General features: G+C 45.4%; 1 protein-coding gene across 7 annotated transcripts in view; it reads left to right on the top strand.

Moving 5' to 3' along the window:
- nktr (natural killer cell triggering receptor) overlaps positions 1 to 17,500 on the top strand; it is a 103,507-nt gene that overhangs the window by 49,997 nt on the left and 36,010 nt on the right. For all 7 annotated transcript variants that reach the window (XR_006079007.1, XM_042298666.1, XM_042298665.1 and 4 more), the window contains 3 exons: positions 323 to 410; positions 6,886 to 6,915; positions 7,100 to 7,245. Coding sequence is in view for 6 of the 7 variants with exons in the window: in XM_042298666.1 (XP_042154600.1) it covers positions 323 to 410; positions 6,886 to 6,915; positions 7,100 to 7,245 (264 nt within the window). In the remaining variant the exon portion in view is untranslated. The remainder of the gene's footprint in view (positions 1 to 322; positions 411 to 6,885; positions 6,916 to 7,099; positions 7,246 to 17,500) is intronic.

Genomic DNA, 17,500 nt, shown 5'->3' with positions numbered 1-17,500 from the left:
TCCCTATCCCCTCTCTATCCATCTCTATCCCTATCCCCCTCTCTCTCGCCCCCTCTCTCTCTATCTCTCTCTATCCCCCCCCTCTCTATCTATCCTATCTCTATCCCTATCCCCCTCTCTCTCTATCCATCTCTATCCCTATCTCTCTATCCCCCTCTCTCTCTATCCCCCTCTCTCTCTATCCCCCTCTCTCTCTATCCCCCCCTCTCTCTCTATCCCCCTCTCTCTCTATCCATCTCTATCCCTCTCTCACCACCTCCACCACAGACAGTGAGAGGTGTAAATCTCACAGATTGTCCCTGCCTCTCTCTCTCTCAAATAGACGAGAACTTTATTCTCAAACACGACCGAGCTTTCCTGTTGTCCATGGCCAACCGCGGCAAACACACCAACGGGTCCCAATTCTTCATGTGAGTAGAAATTCATGATAGTGCCATAACATTTACTAAGCTTTCTGGTTGATAGGTTTCCACACAGGTTTGTACATGAGATGGCATTTGTTTTGCTGTTTATCTGAGGCCTGTCTTTGTATTGTGCCAGGGCTATACACAGGTGAAGTCGGAAGTTTACATACACCTTAGCCAAATAGATTTAAACTCAGTTTTTCACAATTCCTGACATTTAATCATAGCAAAAATTCCCTGTCTTAGGTCAGTAAGGGTCACCACTTTATTTTAAGAATGTGAAATGTCAGTATAATGGTAGAGAGAATGATTGATTTATTTCAGCTTTTATTTCTTTCATCACATTCCCAGTGGGTCAGAAGTTTACATACACTCAATTAGTATTTGGTAGCATTGCCTTTAAATTGTTTAACTTGGGTCAAACGTTTCGGGTAGCCTTCCACAAGCTTCCTACCTCATGATGCCATCTATTTTGTGAAGTGCACTAGTCCCTCCTGCAGCAAAGCACCCCCACAACATTTTACCTTTATTTTACGAGGCAAGTCAGTTAAGAACAAATTCTTATTTTCAATGACGGCCTAGGAACAGTGGGTTAACTGCCTGTTCAGGGGCAGAACGACAGATTTGTACCTTGTCAGCTCGGGGATTCCAACTTGCAACCTTTCGGTTACTAGTCCAACACTCTAACCACTAGGCTACCCTGCCACCCATGATGCTGCCACCCCCGTGCTTCACAGTTGGGATGATGTTCTTTGGCTTGCAAGCCTCCCCCTTTTTCCTCTAAACATAACAATGGTCATTATGGCCAAACAGTTCTATTTTTGTTTCATCAGACCAGAGGACATTTCTCCAAAAAGTACAATCTTTGTCCCCATGTGCAGTTGCAAACCATAGTCTGGCTTTTTTATGCCGGTTTTGGAGCAGTAGCTTCTTCCTTGCTGAGCGGCCTTTCAGGTTATGTCGATATAGGACTCTTTATACTTTTGTACCCGTTTCCTCCAGCATCTTCACAAGGTCCTTTGCTGTTGTTCTGGGACTGATTTGCACTGTTCGCACCAAAGTATAGGAGACAGAACGCGTCTCCTTCCTGAGCGGTATGACGGCTGCGTGGTCCCATGGTGTTTATACTTGTGTACTATTGTTTGTACAGATGACCGTGGTACCTTCAGGTGTTTGGAAATTGCTCCCAAGGATGAATCAGAGTTGTGGAGGTATACAATTTTTTCAGAGGTCTTGGCTGATTTCTTTTGATTTTCTGAGATTGAAGGCAGGCCTTGAAATACATCTACAGGTTCACCTCCAATTGACTCAAATGATGTCAATTAGCCTACCAGAAGCTTCTAAAGCCATGACATAATTTTCTTGAATTTTCCAAGCTGTTTAATGGCACAGTCAACTTAGTGTATGTAAACTTCTGACCCACTGGAATTGTGATACAGTGAATTATAAGTGAAATAATCTCCCTGTAAACAATTGTTGGAAAAAGTACTTGTGTCGTGCACAAAGTAGATGTCCGAACCGACTTGGCTAAACTATATATTTTGTTAACAAGAAATTAGTGGATTGGTTGAAAAATGAGTTTGTAATGACTCCAACCTAAGTGTTTGTAAACTTCCGACTTCAACTTGTATGTATTATGTTAGGTCTAAGCACTGCAGAATAGAGGCCTGTCTATTTGTGTTACGTCAGGGCTAAGCACTGCAGAATAGAGGCCTGTCTATTTGTGTTACGTCAGGGCTAAGCACAGCAGAATAGAGGCCTGTCTATTTGTGTTACGTCAGGGCTAAGCACTGCAGAATCGAGGCCTGTCTATTTGTGTTACGTCAGGGCTAAGCACTGCAGAATAGAGGGCTGTCTATTTGTGTTACGTCAGGGCTAAGCACTGCAGAATAGCATAATTTTGTCTGAATTTTGCAACCCTTCTCCCCTTCAGTCAGTCGATGTGCTTTAATGCACAGAAATAAACAAACATGGATTCCTTATTTTTTTTCACAAATAAGTTACAATGTTTCTCTTGCCATTTTTGTGTAAAATTTGCAGAAAGTCATCGTGCTCTTCCAAGGTAATATGTCTCCGGGGCTGTTTCTGTTTCTCTCTCTTCTCCTGTCTGTCTGTCTTTATCTCTCATTCACTAGTCTGTTTTAAACTTAGTAGGGCCCTATAAAATCCATGCTGCGGAGAATGCGGATGCAATCATGGAATCCAGACAATTAAAATGGAATTCAACAATATTTTAAAAATGCATCAACTAAATGTATTGCATTTATTAGAAAAGTAATTTATTTTCCCCATATTATCGTAAAACATGAAGAGTCAACAGCACGGGAATGTCTGTGCGCGTTTGTCTACCACTTTTTGTAGTAGCTGTTAGCGATGATGCTAATGTAATGACTTTCCCAAAAACCTTCTCAATTGAATGTTAATTACAATGTAACCTATGCCTACTTTGCAGAATATCATGATTATTTGCCTCAATCCAGTGGCCATTTTGTTTTGCAAATTTGGTCTCTGGCTGCTGCGCAGTTGAGTTAAAGAATTTTTCCCAGATCTCAAAAGGGGTCTCCTGATGTGGTTTAAGCATGGTTGTGAACTTAAAACATCAAATTTGGTTGTTTTTCTATCCTAAAAAGTGTGATTTTGAGAGCGAAAACCTGAACCATTTCTGAAAAATGGAAACCTGGAAAAACTAAACAAAGAAACAGAATTTGGAGAAAAACTAGATGGAATCAGGCCAAGAAATTAAAGGGATTTTCTAGGGCCGTAAATGTACACTATGAACACAGCCTCTTTTCTACTGCACCAGGGCAGCAACACAACAGAGCCAGCAGTCATTTGAACATCCATCTAGATTATATATTATTGTAGTGTGAACATGTATTGTCTACTTCTGACATTGAGCACAGTGAGTCATTTGACATGATGATATAGCATGACAATGACTGTGTTGTCACAAAACGTTCTGTTGTTCATGGCTCAGAATACCTCAACACACACCTGTCCTCACCTGATAGCAGAATACCTCAACACCTGTCCTCACCTGATAGCAGAATACCTCAACACACACCTGTCCTCACCTGATAGCAGAATACCTCAACACACACCTGTCCTCACCTGATAGCAGAATACCTCAACACACACCTGTCCTCACCTGATAGCAGAATACCTCAACACACACCTGTCCTCACCTGATAGCAGAATACCTCAACACCTGTCCTCACCTGATAGCAGAATACCTCAACACACACCTGTCCTCACCTGATAGCAGAATACCTCAACACACACCTGTCCTCACCTGATAGCAGAATACCTCAACACCTGTCCTCACCTGATAGCAGAATACCTCAACACCTGTCCTCACCTGATAGCAGAATACCTCAACACCAGTCCTCACCTGATAGCAGAATACCTCAACACACACCTGTCCTCACCTGATAGCAGAATACCTCAACACACACCTGTCCTCACCTGATAGCAGAATACCTCAACACACACCTGTCCTCACCTGATAGCAGAATACCTCAACACACACCTGTCCTCACCTGATAGCAGAATACCTCAACACACACCTGTCCTCACCTGATAGCAGAATACCTCAACACACACCAGTCCTCACCTGATAGCAGAATACCTCAACACACACCTGTCCTCACCTGATAGCAGAATACCTCAACACACACCTGTCCTCACCTGATAGCAGAATACCTCAACACCTGTCCTCACCTGATAGCAGAATACCTCAACACCTGTCCTCACCCTGATAGCAGAATACCTCAACACACACCTGTCCTCACCTGATAGCAGAATACCTCAACACACACCTGTCCTCACCTGATAGCAGAATACCTCAACACCTGTCCTCACCTGATAGCAGAATACCTCAACACACACCTGTCCTCACCTGATAGCAGAATACCTCAACACACACCTGTCCTCACCTGATAGCAGAATACCTCAACAGCTGTCCTCACCTGATAGCAGAATACCTCAACACCAGTCCTCACCTGATAGCAGAATACCTCAACACACACCTGTCCTCACCTGATAGCAGAATACCTCAACACACACCTGTCCTCACCTGATAGCAGAATACCTCAACACACACCTGTCCTCACCTGATAGCAGAATACCTCAACACACACACCAGTCCTCACCTGATAGCAGAATACCTTAACACACACCTGTCCTCACCTGATAGCAGAATACCTCAACACACACCAGTCCTCACCTCATTACAGAATACCTCAACACACACCTGTCCTCACCTGATAGCAGAATACCTCAACACACACCTGTCCTCACCTGATAGCAGAATACCTCAACACACACCAGTCCTCACCTGATAGCAGAATACCTCAACACACACCAGTCCTCACCTGATAGCAGAATACCTCAACACACACCAGTCCTCACCTCATTACAGAATACCTCAACACACACCTGTCCTCACCTGATAGCAGAATACCTCAACACCTGTCCTCACCTGATAGCAGAATACCTCAACACACACCAGTCCTCACCTCATTACAGAATACCTCAACACACACCTGTCCTCACCTCATTACAGAATACCTCAACACACACCTGTCCCCACCTCATTACAGAATACCTCAACACACACCTGTCCTCACCTGATAGCAGAATACCTCAACACACACCAGTCCTCACCTGATAGCAGAATACCTCAACACACACACTAGTCCTCACCTGATAGCAGAATACCTCAACACACACCAGTCCTCACCTGATAGCAGAATACCTCAACACACACACCTGTCCTCACCGGATAGCAGAATACCTCAACACACACCAGTCCTCACCTCATTACAGAATACCTCAACATACACCTGTCCTCACCTGATAGCAGAATACCTCAACACACACACCAGTCCTCACCTGATAGCAGAATACCTCAACACACACACCTGTCCTCACCGGATAGCAGAATACCTCAACACACACCTGTCCTCACCTCATTACAGAATACCTCAACACCTGTCCTCACCTGATAGCAGAATACCTCAACACACACCAGTCCTCACCTCATTACAGAATACCTCAACACACACCTGTCCTCACCTGATAGCAGAATACCTCAACACACACACCAGACCTCACCTGATAGCAGAATACCTCAACACACACACCTGTCCTCACCTGATAGCAGAATACCTCAACACACACCTGTCCTCACCTCATTACAGAATACCTCAACACACACCTGTCCTCACCTGATAGCAGAATACCTCAACACCTGTCCTCACCTCATTATAGAATACCTCAACACACACACATCAGTCCTCATCTCATAACAGAATACCTCAACACACACACACCAGTCCTCACCTCATTACAGAATACCTCAACACACACACACCAGTCCTCACCTCATAACAGAATACCTCAACACACACACCAGTCCTCAACTCATTACAGAATACCTCAACACACACACACCTGTCCTCACTTCATAACATAATACCTCAACACACACCTGTCCTCACCTCATAACAGAATACCTCAACACACGCCTGTCCTCACCTCATAACATAATACCTCAACAGACACCTGTCCTCACCTCATTACAGAATACCTCAACACACACATACCTGTCCTCACCTCATAACATAATACCTCAACAGACACCTGTCCTCACCTGATAGCAGAATACCTCAACACACACACCAGTCCTCACCTCATAACAGAATACCTCAACACACACACCTGTCCTCACCGGATAGCAGAATACCTCAACACACACCTGTCCTCACCTCATTACAGAATACCTCAACACACACCTGTCCTCACCTGATAGCAGAATACCTCAACACCTGTCCTCACCTCATTATAGAATACCTCAAACACACACATCAGTCCTCATCTCATAACAGAATACCTCAACACACACACACCAGTCCTCACCTCATTACAGAATACCTCAACACACACACACCAGTCCTCACCTCATAACAGAATACCTCAACACACACACACCAGTCCTCAACTCATTACAGAATACCTCAACACACACCTGTCCTCACCTCATAACAGAATACCTCAACACACACCAGTCCTCACCTCATAACAGAATACCTCAACACACGCCTGTCCTCACCTCATAACAGAATACCTCAACACACACCTGTCCTCACCTCATTACAGAATACCTCAACACACACATACCTGTCCTCACTTCATAACATAATACCTCAACAGACACCTGTCCTCACCTGATAGCAGAATACTTCAACTATAGCTCTTCCTTTAAGCCCAGTATACTTGGTCATTACATTTGTTTTACTTAAAAAACAAATAATTCAAAGATGTGTTGCAGATAAATGCTATGTAATAATGGCCATGGTTTCTACCTGTGTGTTGGTTGCCATGACCTGTCCTCTCATTCTCTCCCTCCTTTCTCGCTGTGTTCCATAACTCTGCCCGGGCCATACTGGACTGTATAACCCTGGTTGGATTCCTCGAACAGAACCACCAAGACAGCACCTCATCTCGATGGGTATGTCTTGTCTCACTACCTTGCAGCTCCAGAGAAGGTTTACTTGGCACATAAAATTAATCAATACAACTATCTTGGTTGGCCCTAACCTCTCCCAGTTGTATTATTTTCAGTGTCTAACGTCGCTGTGGTACTGTGGTCCCTAACCTCTCCACCCCTCTCTGACCCTTTCTCCTCCCTGCAGGGTCCATGTGGTGTTTGGCCTGGTCATCTCAGGCTTTGAGGTGATCAAGAGGATTGAGGGTCTGAAGACGGACGGAGCCAGCAGGCCGTATGCTGATGTTAGGGTTATGGACTGTGGTCAGCTCATCACTAAGTCAGCCAACGATGGTAGGGACCACACTGCCTAGTCCCTCCCTCCCTCCCTCCCTCCATGGAGTGACTTATCTGTCATTCACTCCTGTGTTATCCCGTAGCTATTTAACTAGACTGGTAGTTTGTATTGTATTTATTGTGGATCCCCATTAGTTCCTGCCAAGGCAGCAGCTACTCTTCCTGGGGTTTATAATGGATCCCCATTAGTTCCTGCCAAGGCAGCAGCTACTCTTCCTGGGGTTTATTATGGATCCCCATTAGTTCCTGCCAAGGCAGCAGCTAGTCTTCCTGGGGTTTATTATGGATCCCCATTAGTTCCTGCCAAGGCAGCAGCTACTCTTCCTGGGGTTTATAATGGATCCCCATTAGTTCCTGCCAAGGCAGCAGCTACTCTTCCTGGGGTTTATTATGGATCCCCATTAGTTCCTGCCAAGGCAGCAGCTAGTCTTCCTGGGGTTTATTATGGATCCCCATTAGTTCCTGCCAAGGCAGCAGCTACTCTTCCTAGAGTCCAGCAGCATGAAGGCAGTTATACAATTTTAAAAACAATATATTCATTACAGAATTCACAACACACTGTGTGCACTCAGGCCCCAACCCTACTACCACATATCTACAACACAAAATCCATGCATTCGTGTGTATTTAACTTTTTATTTAACTATGCAAGTCAGTTAAGAAAAAAATCTTATTTACAATGACGGCCTACCGGGGAACAGTGGGTTAACTGCCTTGTTCATGGGCAGAACAGGAGATGTTTACCTTGTCAGCTCTGGGATTTGATCCAGCAACCTTTTGGTTACTGGCTCAACGTATGTTATCGTGTGTGTGTATGCATGTGTTTGTGTTGCTTTACAGTCTCCGCTGTTTTTTTAAAATCTGATTCTACTGCGTTATCATTTGCTTGATGTGGAATAGAGTTCCATGTAGTCATGGCTCTATGTAGTACTGTGCGCCTCCCATAGTCTGTTCTGGACTTGGGGACTGTAAAGAGATCTCTGGTGGCATGTCTTGTGGGGTATGCATGGGTGTCCGAGCTGTGTGCCAGTCGTTTGGACAGACAGCTTGGTGCATTCAACATGTCAATACCTCTCATAAATAAAAGTAGTGATGAAGTCCATCTCTACTCCACTTTGAGCCAGGAGAGATTGACATGCATATTATTAATATTAGCTCTCTGTACATCCAAGGGCCAGCCGTGCTGCCCTGTTTTGAGCCAATTGCAATTTTCCTAAGTCCTTTTTTGTGGCACCTGACCACACGACTGAACAGTAGTCAAGGTGCAACAAAACTAGGGCCTGTAGGACCTGCCTTGTTGATAGTGTTGTTAAGAAGGGAGAGCAGCACTTTATTATAGGCAGACTTCTCCACATTTTAGCCTCTGTTGTATATCAATATGTTTTGACCATGATAGTTTACCATCCAGGGTTACTCCAAGTAATTTAGTCACCTCATTTCCACATAATTTTTTACAAGATTTATTTGAGGTTTAGTGCATAATTTGTCCCAAATACAATGGTTTAAATTGTATATATATTTAGGACTTACTTATTCCTTGCCACCCATTCTGAAACTAACTGCAGCTCTTTGTTAAGGGTTGCAGTCATTTCAGTTGCTGTAGTAGCTGACGTGTATAGTGTTGTCATCTGCGTTCATAGAGTGGCATGTCGTTAGTAAAGATTGAAAAAAGGGGCCTAGACATTCCTGATTCTCCCTGGATTATGTTGAAAACCTTTTGTTCATAAATCAAATTGTATTTGTCAGATGAGCCGAATACAACAAGTGTAGACCTTCCCATGAAATGCTTACTTACGAGCCCCTAACCAACAGTGCAGCTCAAAAATAGAGTTAAGAAAATAGTTACTTTTCATTTTATACTTTAGTTTATTTAGTAACACAATAAAATAACAATATTGAGGCTATATACAGGGGGTACCGGTACTGCGTCAATGTGTGGGGTACAGGTTAGGCGAGGTAATATGTACATGTAGGTAGGGATGGGTAAAGGGACTATGCATAGATAATAAACACAGAGAAGCAGCAGTGTAAAACAAAATGGAGGGGGGGTGTCAATGTAAATAGTCCAGGTAGCCATTTGATTAGTTGTCCAGCAGTTTTATGGTTTGGGGGTAGAAGCTGTTAAAGAGCCTTTTGGACCTGGACTTGATGCTCCTGGTACCGCTTGCCGTGCGATAGCAGAGAGAAAAGGTTATGACTTTGGTGACTGAAGTCTTTGACAATTTTTTAGGCCTTCCAGACTGGTAGTTGAAAACCTGCTGTTATTCTACGTACCTATTTAACTAGGTTGTTATTATACATACCAAGTGTTCAAGAGACATAAAGTGACATAAAACCCACATCCCTATGAAGGAGAGACATTCCAATAATTTTAAGGTCTAATGCTACTCAGAATATATAGATGGCCATGGTCAGGCAAATAGCTGCAAGGAATTTCAGATGTTAATCCCAGATTCCAAATACAGCATTATTGTTGTTGTTCAAACCACTGAGTAGAGAGCCGCCTTTTTTCTCTGTTCCCTTTATATCGCACTACTTTTGACAAGGGGTCGTAGGGTAGTGCTGTGCTGCTCTTTGTCTCAGTGAATCTGGGTCATATTTTACAGCTCATAAGAGGATCACATTTTGATGCTGGTGGTGTTTCTAACAGGCTGTTGGTGCTGGGTGGGCGGTAACCTGCTCTCCATTCAGTCAGGCTCAGTGATGTGATTGCTGTGGAGTTAACAGCTGTCCTTCTGTTATCAGACGGACAGGGCAGCCAGACGGACAGGACACTTTAGTGCCGATCCGATATGTATTGCGACTTGATACTATGGTTTTATTGCAATTCGATGTTCCAAACATAAACATATTACTCATAACTTTTGTGAAGCATCACAGCACAGTTGAAAAAATCTATGGCAAATAGAAATCAAAACTGGATGGTGTTCAGAGATAATGGGAGGGGTTGAGGGTAGCTGAAGGATGGGACTGGATGGTGTTCAGAGATAATGGGAGAGGTAGAGGGTAGCTGAAGGATGGGACTGGATGGTGTTCAGAGATAATGGGAGGGGTTGAGGGTAGCTGAAGGATGGGACTGGATGGTGTTCAGAGATAATGGGAGGGGTTGAGTGGAGCTGAAGGATGGGACTAAAAACAAACAAAAGATATCTATTGTAAAATAGTGTCCATAAAATGGAAGTAGAAGCCTAAGTGGTAGTGTTCACTAGTTTCCTCCAATTAGGGGAGGGATCGTAGGGGGAAATAATAAAGAAACTGTACCTTTGGAAAGTATTCAGACCGACTTTTTCCACATTTTGTTAGTTACAGCCTCTCATAATCACAAAGCGAAAACAGGTTTTTAGAAATAAAAACAGAAATACCGTATACATTAGTATTCTGACCCTTTGCTACGAGACTCGAAATTGAGCTCAGGTGCGTCCTATTTCCATTGATCTTTGAGATGTTTGTACAATTTGATTGGAGTCCATCTGATTTGGAAAGGCACACACCTGTCTATACAAGTTCCCACAGTTGACTCTGCATTTACTCAACAAAGCACTGAGTAAATGGTCAGAATACTTATGTAAATGTGATATTTCAGTTTTTTTTTTTACTTTATCAAAAAAATCAAACCTGTTTTTGCTTTGTCATTCTGGGGCATTGTGTGTAGATTGATGAGAAAAACAAAAATTAAGTTAATTTTAGAATAAGGCTGTAACCTAACAATATGTGAAAAAAAGTCAAAGGGTCTGAATACTTTTATTTTATTTCACCTTTATGTAACCAGGTAGGCAAGTTGAGAACAAGTTCTCATTTACAATTGCGACCTGGCCAAGATAAAGCAAAGCAGTTTGACACATAAAACACGACAGAGTTACACATGGAGTAAAACAAACATACAGTATAAACAAGTCTATATACGATGTGAGCAAATGAGGTGAGATAAGGGAGGTCAAGGCAAAAAAGGCCATGGTGGCAAAGTAAATACAATATAGCAAGTAAAACACTGGAATGGTAGATTTGCAGTGAAAGAATGTGCAAAGTAGAAATAAAAATAATGGGGTGCAAAGGAGCAAAATAAATAAATAAAATAAATACAGTAGGGAAAGAGGTAGTTGTTTGGGCTAAATTATAGGTGGGCTATGTACAGGTGCAGTAATCTGTGAGCTGCTCTGACAGTTGGTGCTTAAAGCTAGTGAGGGAGATAAGTGTTTCCAGTTTCAGAGATTTTTGTAGTTCGTTCCAGTCATTGGCAGCAGAGAACTGTAAGGAGAGGCGGCCAAAGAAATAATTGATTTTTGGGGTGACCAGAGAGATATACCTGCTGGAGCGTGTGCTACAGGTGGGTGATGCTATGGTGACCAGCGAGCTGAGATAAGGGGGGACTTTACCTAGCAGGGTCTTGTAGATGACATGGAGCCAGTGGGTTTGGCGACGAGTATGAAGCGAGGGCCAGCCAACGAGAGTGTACAGGTCGCAATGGTGGGTAGTATATGGGGCTTTGGTGACAAAACGGATGGCACTGTGATAGACTGCATCCAATTTGTTGAGTAGGGTATTGGAGGCTATTTTGTAAATGACATCGCCAAAGTCGAGGATTGGTAGGATGGTCAGTTTTATGAGGGTATGTTTGGCAGCATGAGTGAAGGATGCTTTGTTGCGAAATAGGAAGCCAATTCTAGATTTAACTTTGGATTGGAGATGTTTGATGTGGGTCTGGAAGGAAAGTTTACAGTCTAACCAGACACCTAGGTATTTGTAGTTGTCCACGTATTCTAAGTCAGAGCCGTCCAGAGTAGTGATGTTGGACAGGCGGGCAGGTGCAGGCAGCGATCGGTTGAAGAGCATGCATTTAGTTTTACTTGTATTAAAGAGCAATTGGAGGCCACGGAAGGAGAGTTGTATGGCATTGAAGCTTGCCTGGAGGGTTGTTCACACAGTGTCCAAAGGACTTTCCAAAGGCACTGTATTTTATATATTTAAAACAATATATATTGGGAATTTTAAATTATTGCATTGATGGAAGTGTCTTGTCTTTTACTATGGATTAAGTGGTACAGTTGAGGTTGGAAGTTTACATACACTTAGGTTGGAGTCATTAACTCGTTTTTCAACCCCTCCACAAATTTCTTGTTAACAAGTCATTTTATCAACAATTGTTTACAGACAGATTATTTAACTTATAATTCACTGTATCACAATTCCAGAGGGTCAGAAGTTGACATAACACTACGTTGACTGCGCCTTTAAACAGCTTGGAAAATTCCAGAAAATAATGTCATTGCATTAGAAGTGTCTGATAGGCTAATTGACATCATTTGAGTCAATAGAAAGTGTACAAAAATAGATGTGTTTGGCCATAATGACCATCGTTATGTTTTGAAGAAAAAGGAGGAGGCTTGCAAGCCTAAGAACATGATCCCAAACGTGAAGCACGGGGGTGGCAGCATCATGTTGTGGGGGTGCTTTGCTGCAGGAGAGACTGGTGCACTTCACAAAATAGATGGCAATGAGGATGGAACATTTATGTGGATATATTGAAGCAACATCTCAAGATCAGTTAGGAAGTTAAAGCTTGGTCGCAAATGGGTCTTCCAAATGGACAATGACCCTAAGCATACTTCCAAAGTTGTGGCTTAAGGACAACAAAGTTACGGTATTGGAGTGGCCATCACTAAGCCCTGACCTCAATCCTATAGAAAATGTGTAGGCAGAACTGAAAAGGAGTGTGCGAGCAAGGAGGCCTACAAACCTGACTGTTACACCAGCTCTGTCAGGAGGAATGGGGGAAAATTCACCCAAATTATTGTGGGAAGCTTGAGGGAGGCTACCCGAAACATTTGATCCAAGTTAAACAATTTAAAGGCAATGCTACCAAATACTAATTGAGTGTATGTAGACTTTTGACCCACTGAGAATGTGATGGAATAAATAAAAGCTGAAATAAATAATTCTCTCAACTATTATTCTGACGTTTCAGATTCTTAAAATAAAGTGATGATCCTAACTGAACAAAGACAGGGAATTTTTACTAGGATTAAATGTCAGGAATTGTGAAAAACTGAGTTTAAATGTATTTGGCAAAGGTGTATGTAAACTTCCGACTGTATATGTCTGTTACGTTTATGGGGGGTCAATTAAGGAAGACATCCTCTTCTGCAAACCACTATAAACCAGGACAACAGGAGAGGATATTTTTAAAGTACTGGACAGCTTTGTGACATCAAATGGACTTTGGTGGTCAAGATGTGTTGTTATCTGTACTGATGGTGCAAAAGCCATGACAGGGAGACATAGTGGAGTGGTAACACGCGTGCAAGCAGTTGCTCCCGACACGACTTGGGTACACTGCAGCATCCACCGAGAGCCTCTTGCTGCCAAGGGAATGCCTGACAGCTTGAAAGACATTTTGGACAGTACCGTGAAAATGGTTAACTTTGTTAAAGGCCCCTGAACTCTCATGTATTTTCTGCACTATGCAATGATACGTGCAGCGACCATGTAACACTTTCACAACGTACAGAAGTGCGCTGGTTATCAAGGGGCAAAGTATTGACATGTGTTTTTGAATTGAGAGACGAGCTTAACGTTCTTTACTATCTTTTTCACTTGTCTGACCGTTTGACTGATGACGAGTTTCTCACACGACTGGTCTGTCTGGGTGATCTTTTTTCTCGCCTGAATGATCTGAATCTAGGATTACAGGGATTCTTCGCAACTGGGCGGCAGGGTAGCCTAGTGGTTAGAGCGTTGGACTAGTAACCAAAAGGTTTCAAGTTCAAATCCCCCAGCTGACAAGGTACAAATCTGTCGTTCTGCCCCTGAACAGGCAGTTAACCCACTGTTCCTAGGCCGTTATTGAAAATAAGAATTGGTTCTTAACTGACTTGCCTAGTTAAATAAAGGTTAAAAAAATTAAAAAATGTAAAAACCTCAGCAAAAAAAGAAACGGCCCTTTTTCAGGACCCTGTCTTTCAAGATAATTCATAAAAATCGAAATAACTTCACAGATCTTCATTGCAAAGGGTTGCTGTCCCCAGTCCTTGCTGTCCCCAGTCCTTGCTGTCCCCAGTCCTTGCTGTCCCCAGTCCTTGCTGTCCCCAGTACACCTGGCCATGCTGCTGCTCTAGTTTCAACTTCCACCTGACTGTGCTGCTGCTCCAGTTTCAACTGTTCTGCCTTATTATTATTCGACCATGCTGGTCATTTATGAACATTTGAACATCTTGGCCATGTTCTGTTATAATCTCCACCCGGCACAGCCAGAAGAGGACTGGCCACCCCACATAGCCTGGTTCCTCTCTAGGTTTCTTCCTAGGTTTTGGCCTTTCTAGGGAGTTTTTCCTAGCCACCGTGCTTCTACACCTGCATTGCTTGCTGTTTGGGGTTTTAGGCTGGGTTTCTGTACAGCACTTTGAGATATCAGCTGATGTACGAAGGGCTATATAAATAAATTTGATTTGATTTGATTTAAACACTGTTTCCCATGTTTGTTCAATGAACCATAAACAATTAATGAACATGCACCTGTGGAACGGTCGTTAAGACACTAACAGCTTACAGACTGTAGGCAATTAAGTAGAGCTGTGTCGTGATGGGGTCTCGTAGAGCTGTGATGGGTCTAGTAGAGCTGTGTCGTGATGGGGTCTAGTAGAGCTGTGTCGTGATGGGGTCTAGTAGAGCTGTGGTGTGATGGGTCTAGTAGAGCTGTGGTGTGATGGGTCTAGGAGAGCTGTGGTGTGATGGGTCTAGGAGAGCTGTGGTGTGATGGGTCTAGTAGAGCTGTGGTGTGATGGGTCTAGGAGAGCTGTGGTGTGATGGGTCTAGGAGAGCTGTGGTGTGATGGGTCTAGGAGAGCGGTGGTGTGATGGGCCGGCTCTGGTAGAGCTGTGGTGGGATGGGCAGGGCCTTGTGGAGCTGTCCTGAGGTGGATCTAGCATGGTAAGTCTGTGCTCTGTTGGGCCTGGCCTTGTAGAGCTGTTTTGTAATGGGCCGGGTGTAGGAGAGCTGTGTTGTGATGGGTCTGGTCTGGTAGAGCTGTGTTGTAATGGACCGGGCCTAGTGGAGCAACTGCTCTTGTAGAGCTGTGCTGTAATAAGCCGTGTCTGGCTATTCTCTCCTGTGGATGGTGGGGGTACTGTTGTTTCAGAAAGTGGGTCATCTGCTGCTGGGGTGATGGGTGTGGGTCCCTGCCAAGAGTTGCATCCTTTAGGTCCATAGCAAAGGTTCTGATACTGTCTTGTTCAAGGTGTATATTATTGTGTAAGTGTTCACAAGTCAGATGAGTGGGATGGTGAGCCATTCTGACATTGAGCAGTGAGGCACAGTCCACAGTGATCTCTTGATTCATTTAATGTCAATCAACTGTCCTGGGGAGTCTTTTCTTGGTAGGAGGGTGGACACTACTATAGTGGTTGTTGGGAACATGGCCTGTGCCCACTCTGCCACTCTTCCTTCTCACTGCCCCAGGATGATACATTTTCACCTTACATTTTCAGGTGTGTCAATCCTTGTCTGACTGAGTAGCTGCATTACACTCTCAGTTGTAGCACACCAGAATGTATACACCTGGTGTCTAGGGAATCATCTTTCCTGGACTAAGAACTTCCCATTTGAATCATTAAGGATTGCAGTTGTGTGTGTGTGTGTGGTTGACCTGGGCTGGAGCAGACTGGGAGGCTGGTTAGTTGACCTGGGCTGGAGCAGACTGGGCAGCTGGTAGGTTGACCTGGGCTGGAGCAGACTGGGAGGCTGGTAGGTTGACCTGGGCTGGAGCAGACTGGGAGGCTGGTAGGTTGACCTGGGCTGGAACAGACTGGGGAGGCTGGTAGGTTGACCTGGGCTGGAGCAGACTGGGAGGCTGATAGGTTGACCTGGGCTGGAGCAGACTGGGAGGCTGGTATGTTGACCTGGGCTGGAGCAGACTGGGAGGCTGGTAGGTTGACCTGGGCTGGAGCAGACTGGGAGGCTGGTAGGTTGACCTGGGCTGGAGCAGACTGGGAGGCTGGTAGGTTGACCTGGGCTGGAGCAGACTGGGAGGCTGGTAGGTTGACCTGGGCTGGAGCAGACTGGGAGGCTGGTAGGTTGACCTGGGCTGGAGCAGACTGGGAGGCTGGTAGGTTGACCTGGGCTGGAACAGACTGGGAGGCTGGTAGGTTGACCTGGGCTGTGACAGACTGGGAGGCTGGTTGGTTGACCTGGGCTGTGGCAGACTGGGAGGCTGGTTGGTTGACCTGGGCTGGAGCAGACTGGGAGGCTGGTAGGTTGACCTGGGCTGGAGCAGACTGGGAGGCTGGTAGGTTGACCTGGGCTGGAGCAGACTGGGAGGCTGGTAGGTTGACCTGGGCTGGAACAGACTGGGAGGCTGGTTGGTTGACCTGGGCTGGAGCAGACTGGGAGGCTGATAGGTTGACCTGGGCTGGAGCAGACTGGGAGGCTGGTAGGTTGACCTGGGCTGGAGCAGACTGGGAGGCTGGTATGTTGACCTGGGCTGGAGCAGACTGGGAGGCTGGTATGTTGACCTGGGCTGGAGCAGACTGGGAGGCTGGTAGGTTGACCTGGGCTGGAGCAGACTGGGAGGCTGGTAGGTTGACCTGGGCTGGAGCAGACTGGGAGGCTGGTAGGTTGACCTGGGCTGGAGCAGACTGGGAGGCTGGTAGGTTGACCTGGGCTGTGACAGACTGGGAGGCTGGTTGGTTGACCTGGGCTGCGGCAGACTGGGAGGCTGGTTGGTTGACCTGGGCTGTGGCAGACTGGGAGGCTGGTTGGTTGACCTGGGCTGTGACAGACTGGGAGGCTGGTTGGTTGACCTGGGCTGTGGCAGACTGGGAGGCTGGTTGGTTGACCTGGGCTGTGACAGACTGGGAGGCTGGTTGGTTGACCTGGGCTGCGACAGACTGGGAGGCTGGTTGGTTGACCTGGGCTGCGGCAGACTGGGAGGCTGGTTGGTTGACCTGGGCTGCGACAGACTGGGAGGCTGGTTGGTTGACCTGGGCTGCGGCAGACTGGGAGGCTGGTTGGTTGACCTGGGCTGCGGCAGACTGGGAGGCTGGTTGGTTGACCTGGGCTGTGACAGACTGGGAGGCTGGTTGGTTGACCTGGGCTGCGGACAGACTGGGAGGCTGGTTGGTTGACCTGGGCTGCGGCAGACTGGGAGGCTGGTTGGTGACCTGGGCTGCGGCAGACTGGGAGGCTGGTTGGTTGACCTGGGCTGTGACAGACTGGGAGGCTGGTTGGTTGACCTGGGCTGGAGCAGACTGGGAGGCTGGTT

This window comes from Oncorhynchus tshawytscha, linkage group LG16 (genome assembly GCF_018296145.1).
Source record: "Oncorhynchus tshawytscha isolate Ot180627B linkage group LG16, Otsh_v2.0, whole genome shotgun sequence".
NCBI classification, from domain to species: Eukaryota; Metazoa; Chordata; class Actinopteri; order Salmoniformes; family Salmonidae; genus Oncorhynchus; species Oncorhynchus tshawytscha.
The sequence above is the reverse complement of the archived record's forward strand: the minus strand, read 5'-3'. Positions and strand labels throughout refer to the sequence as shown.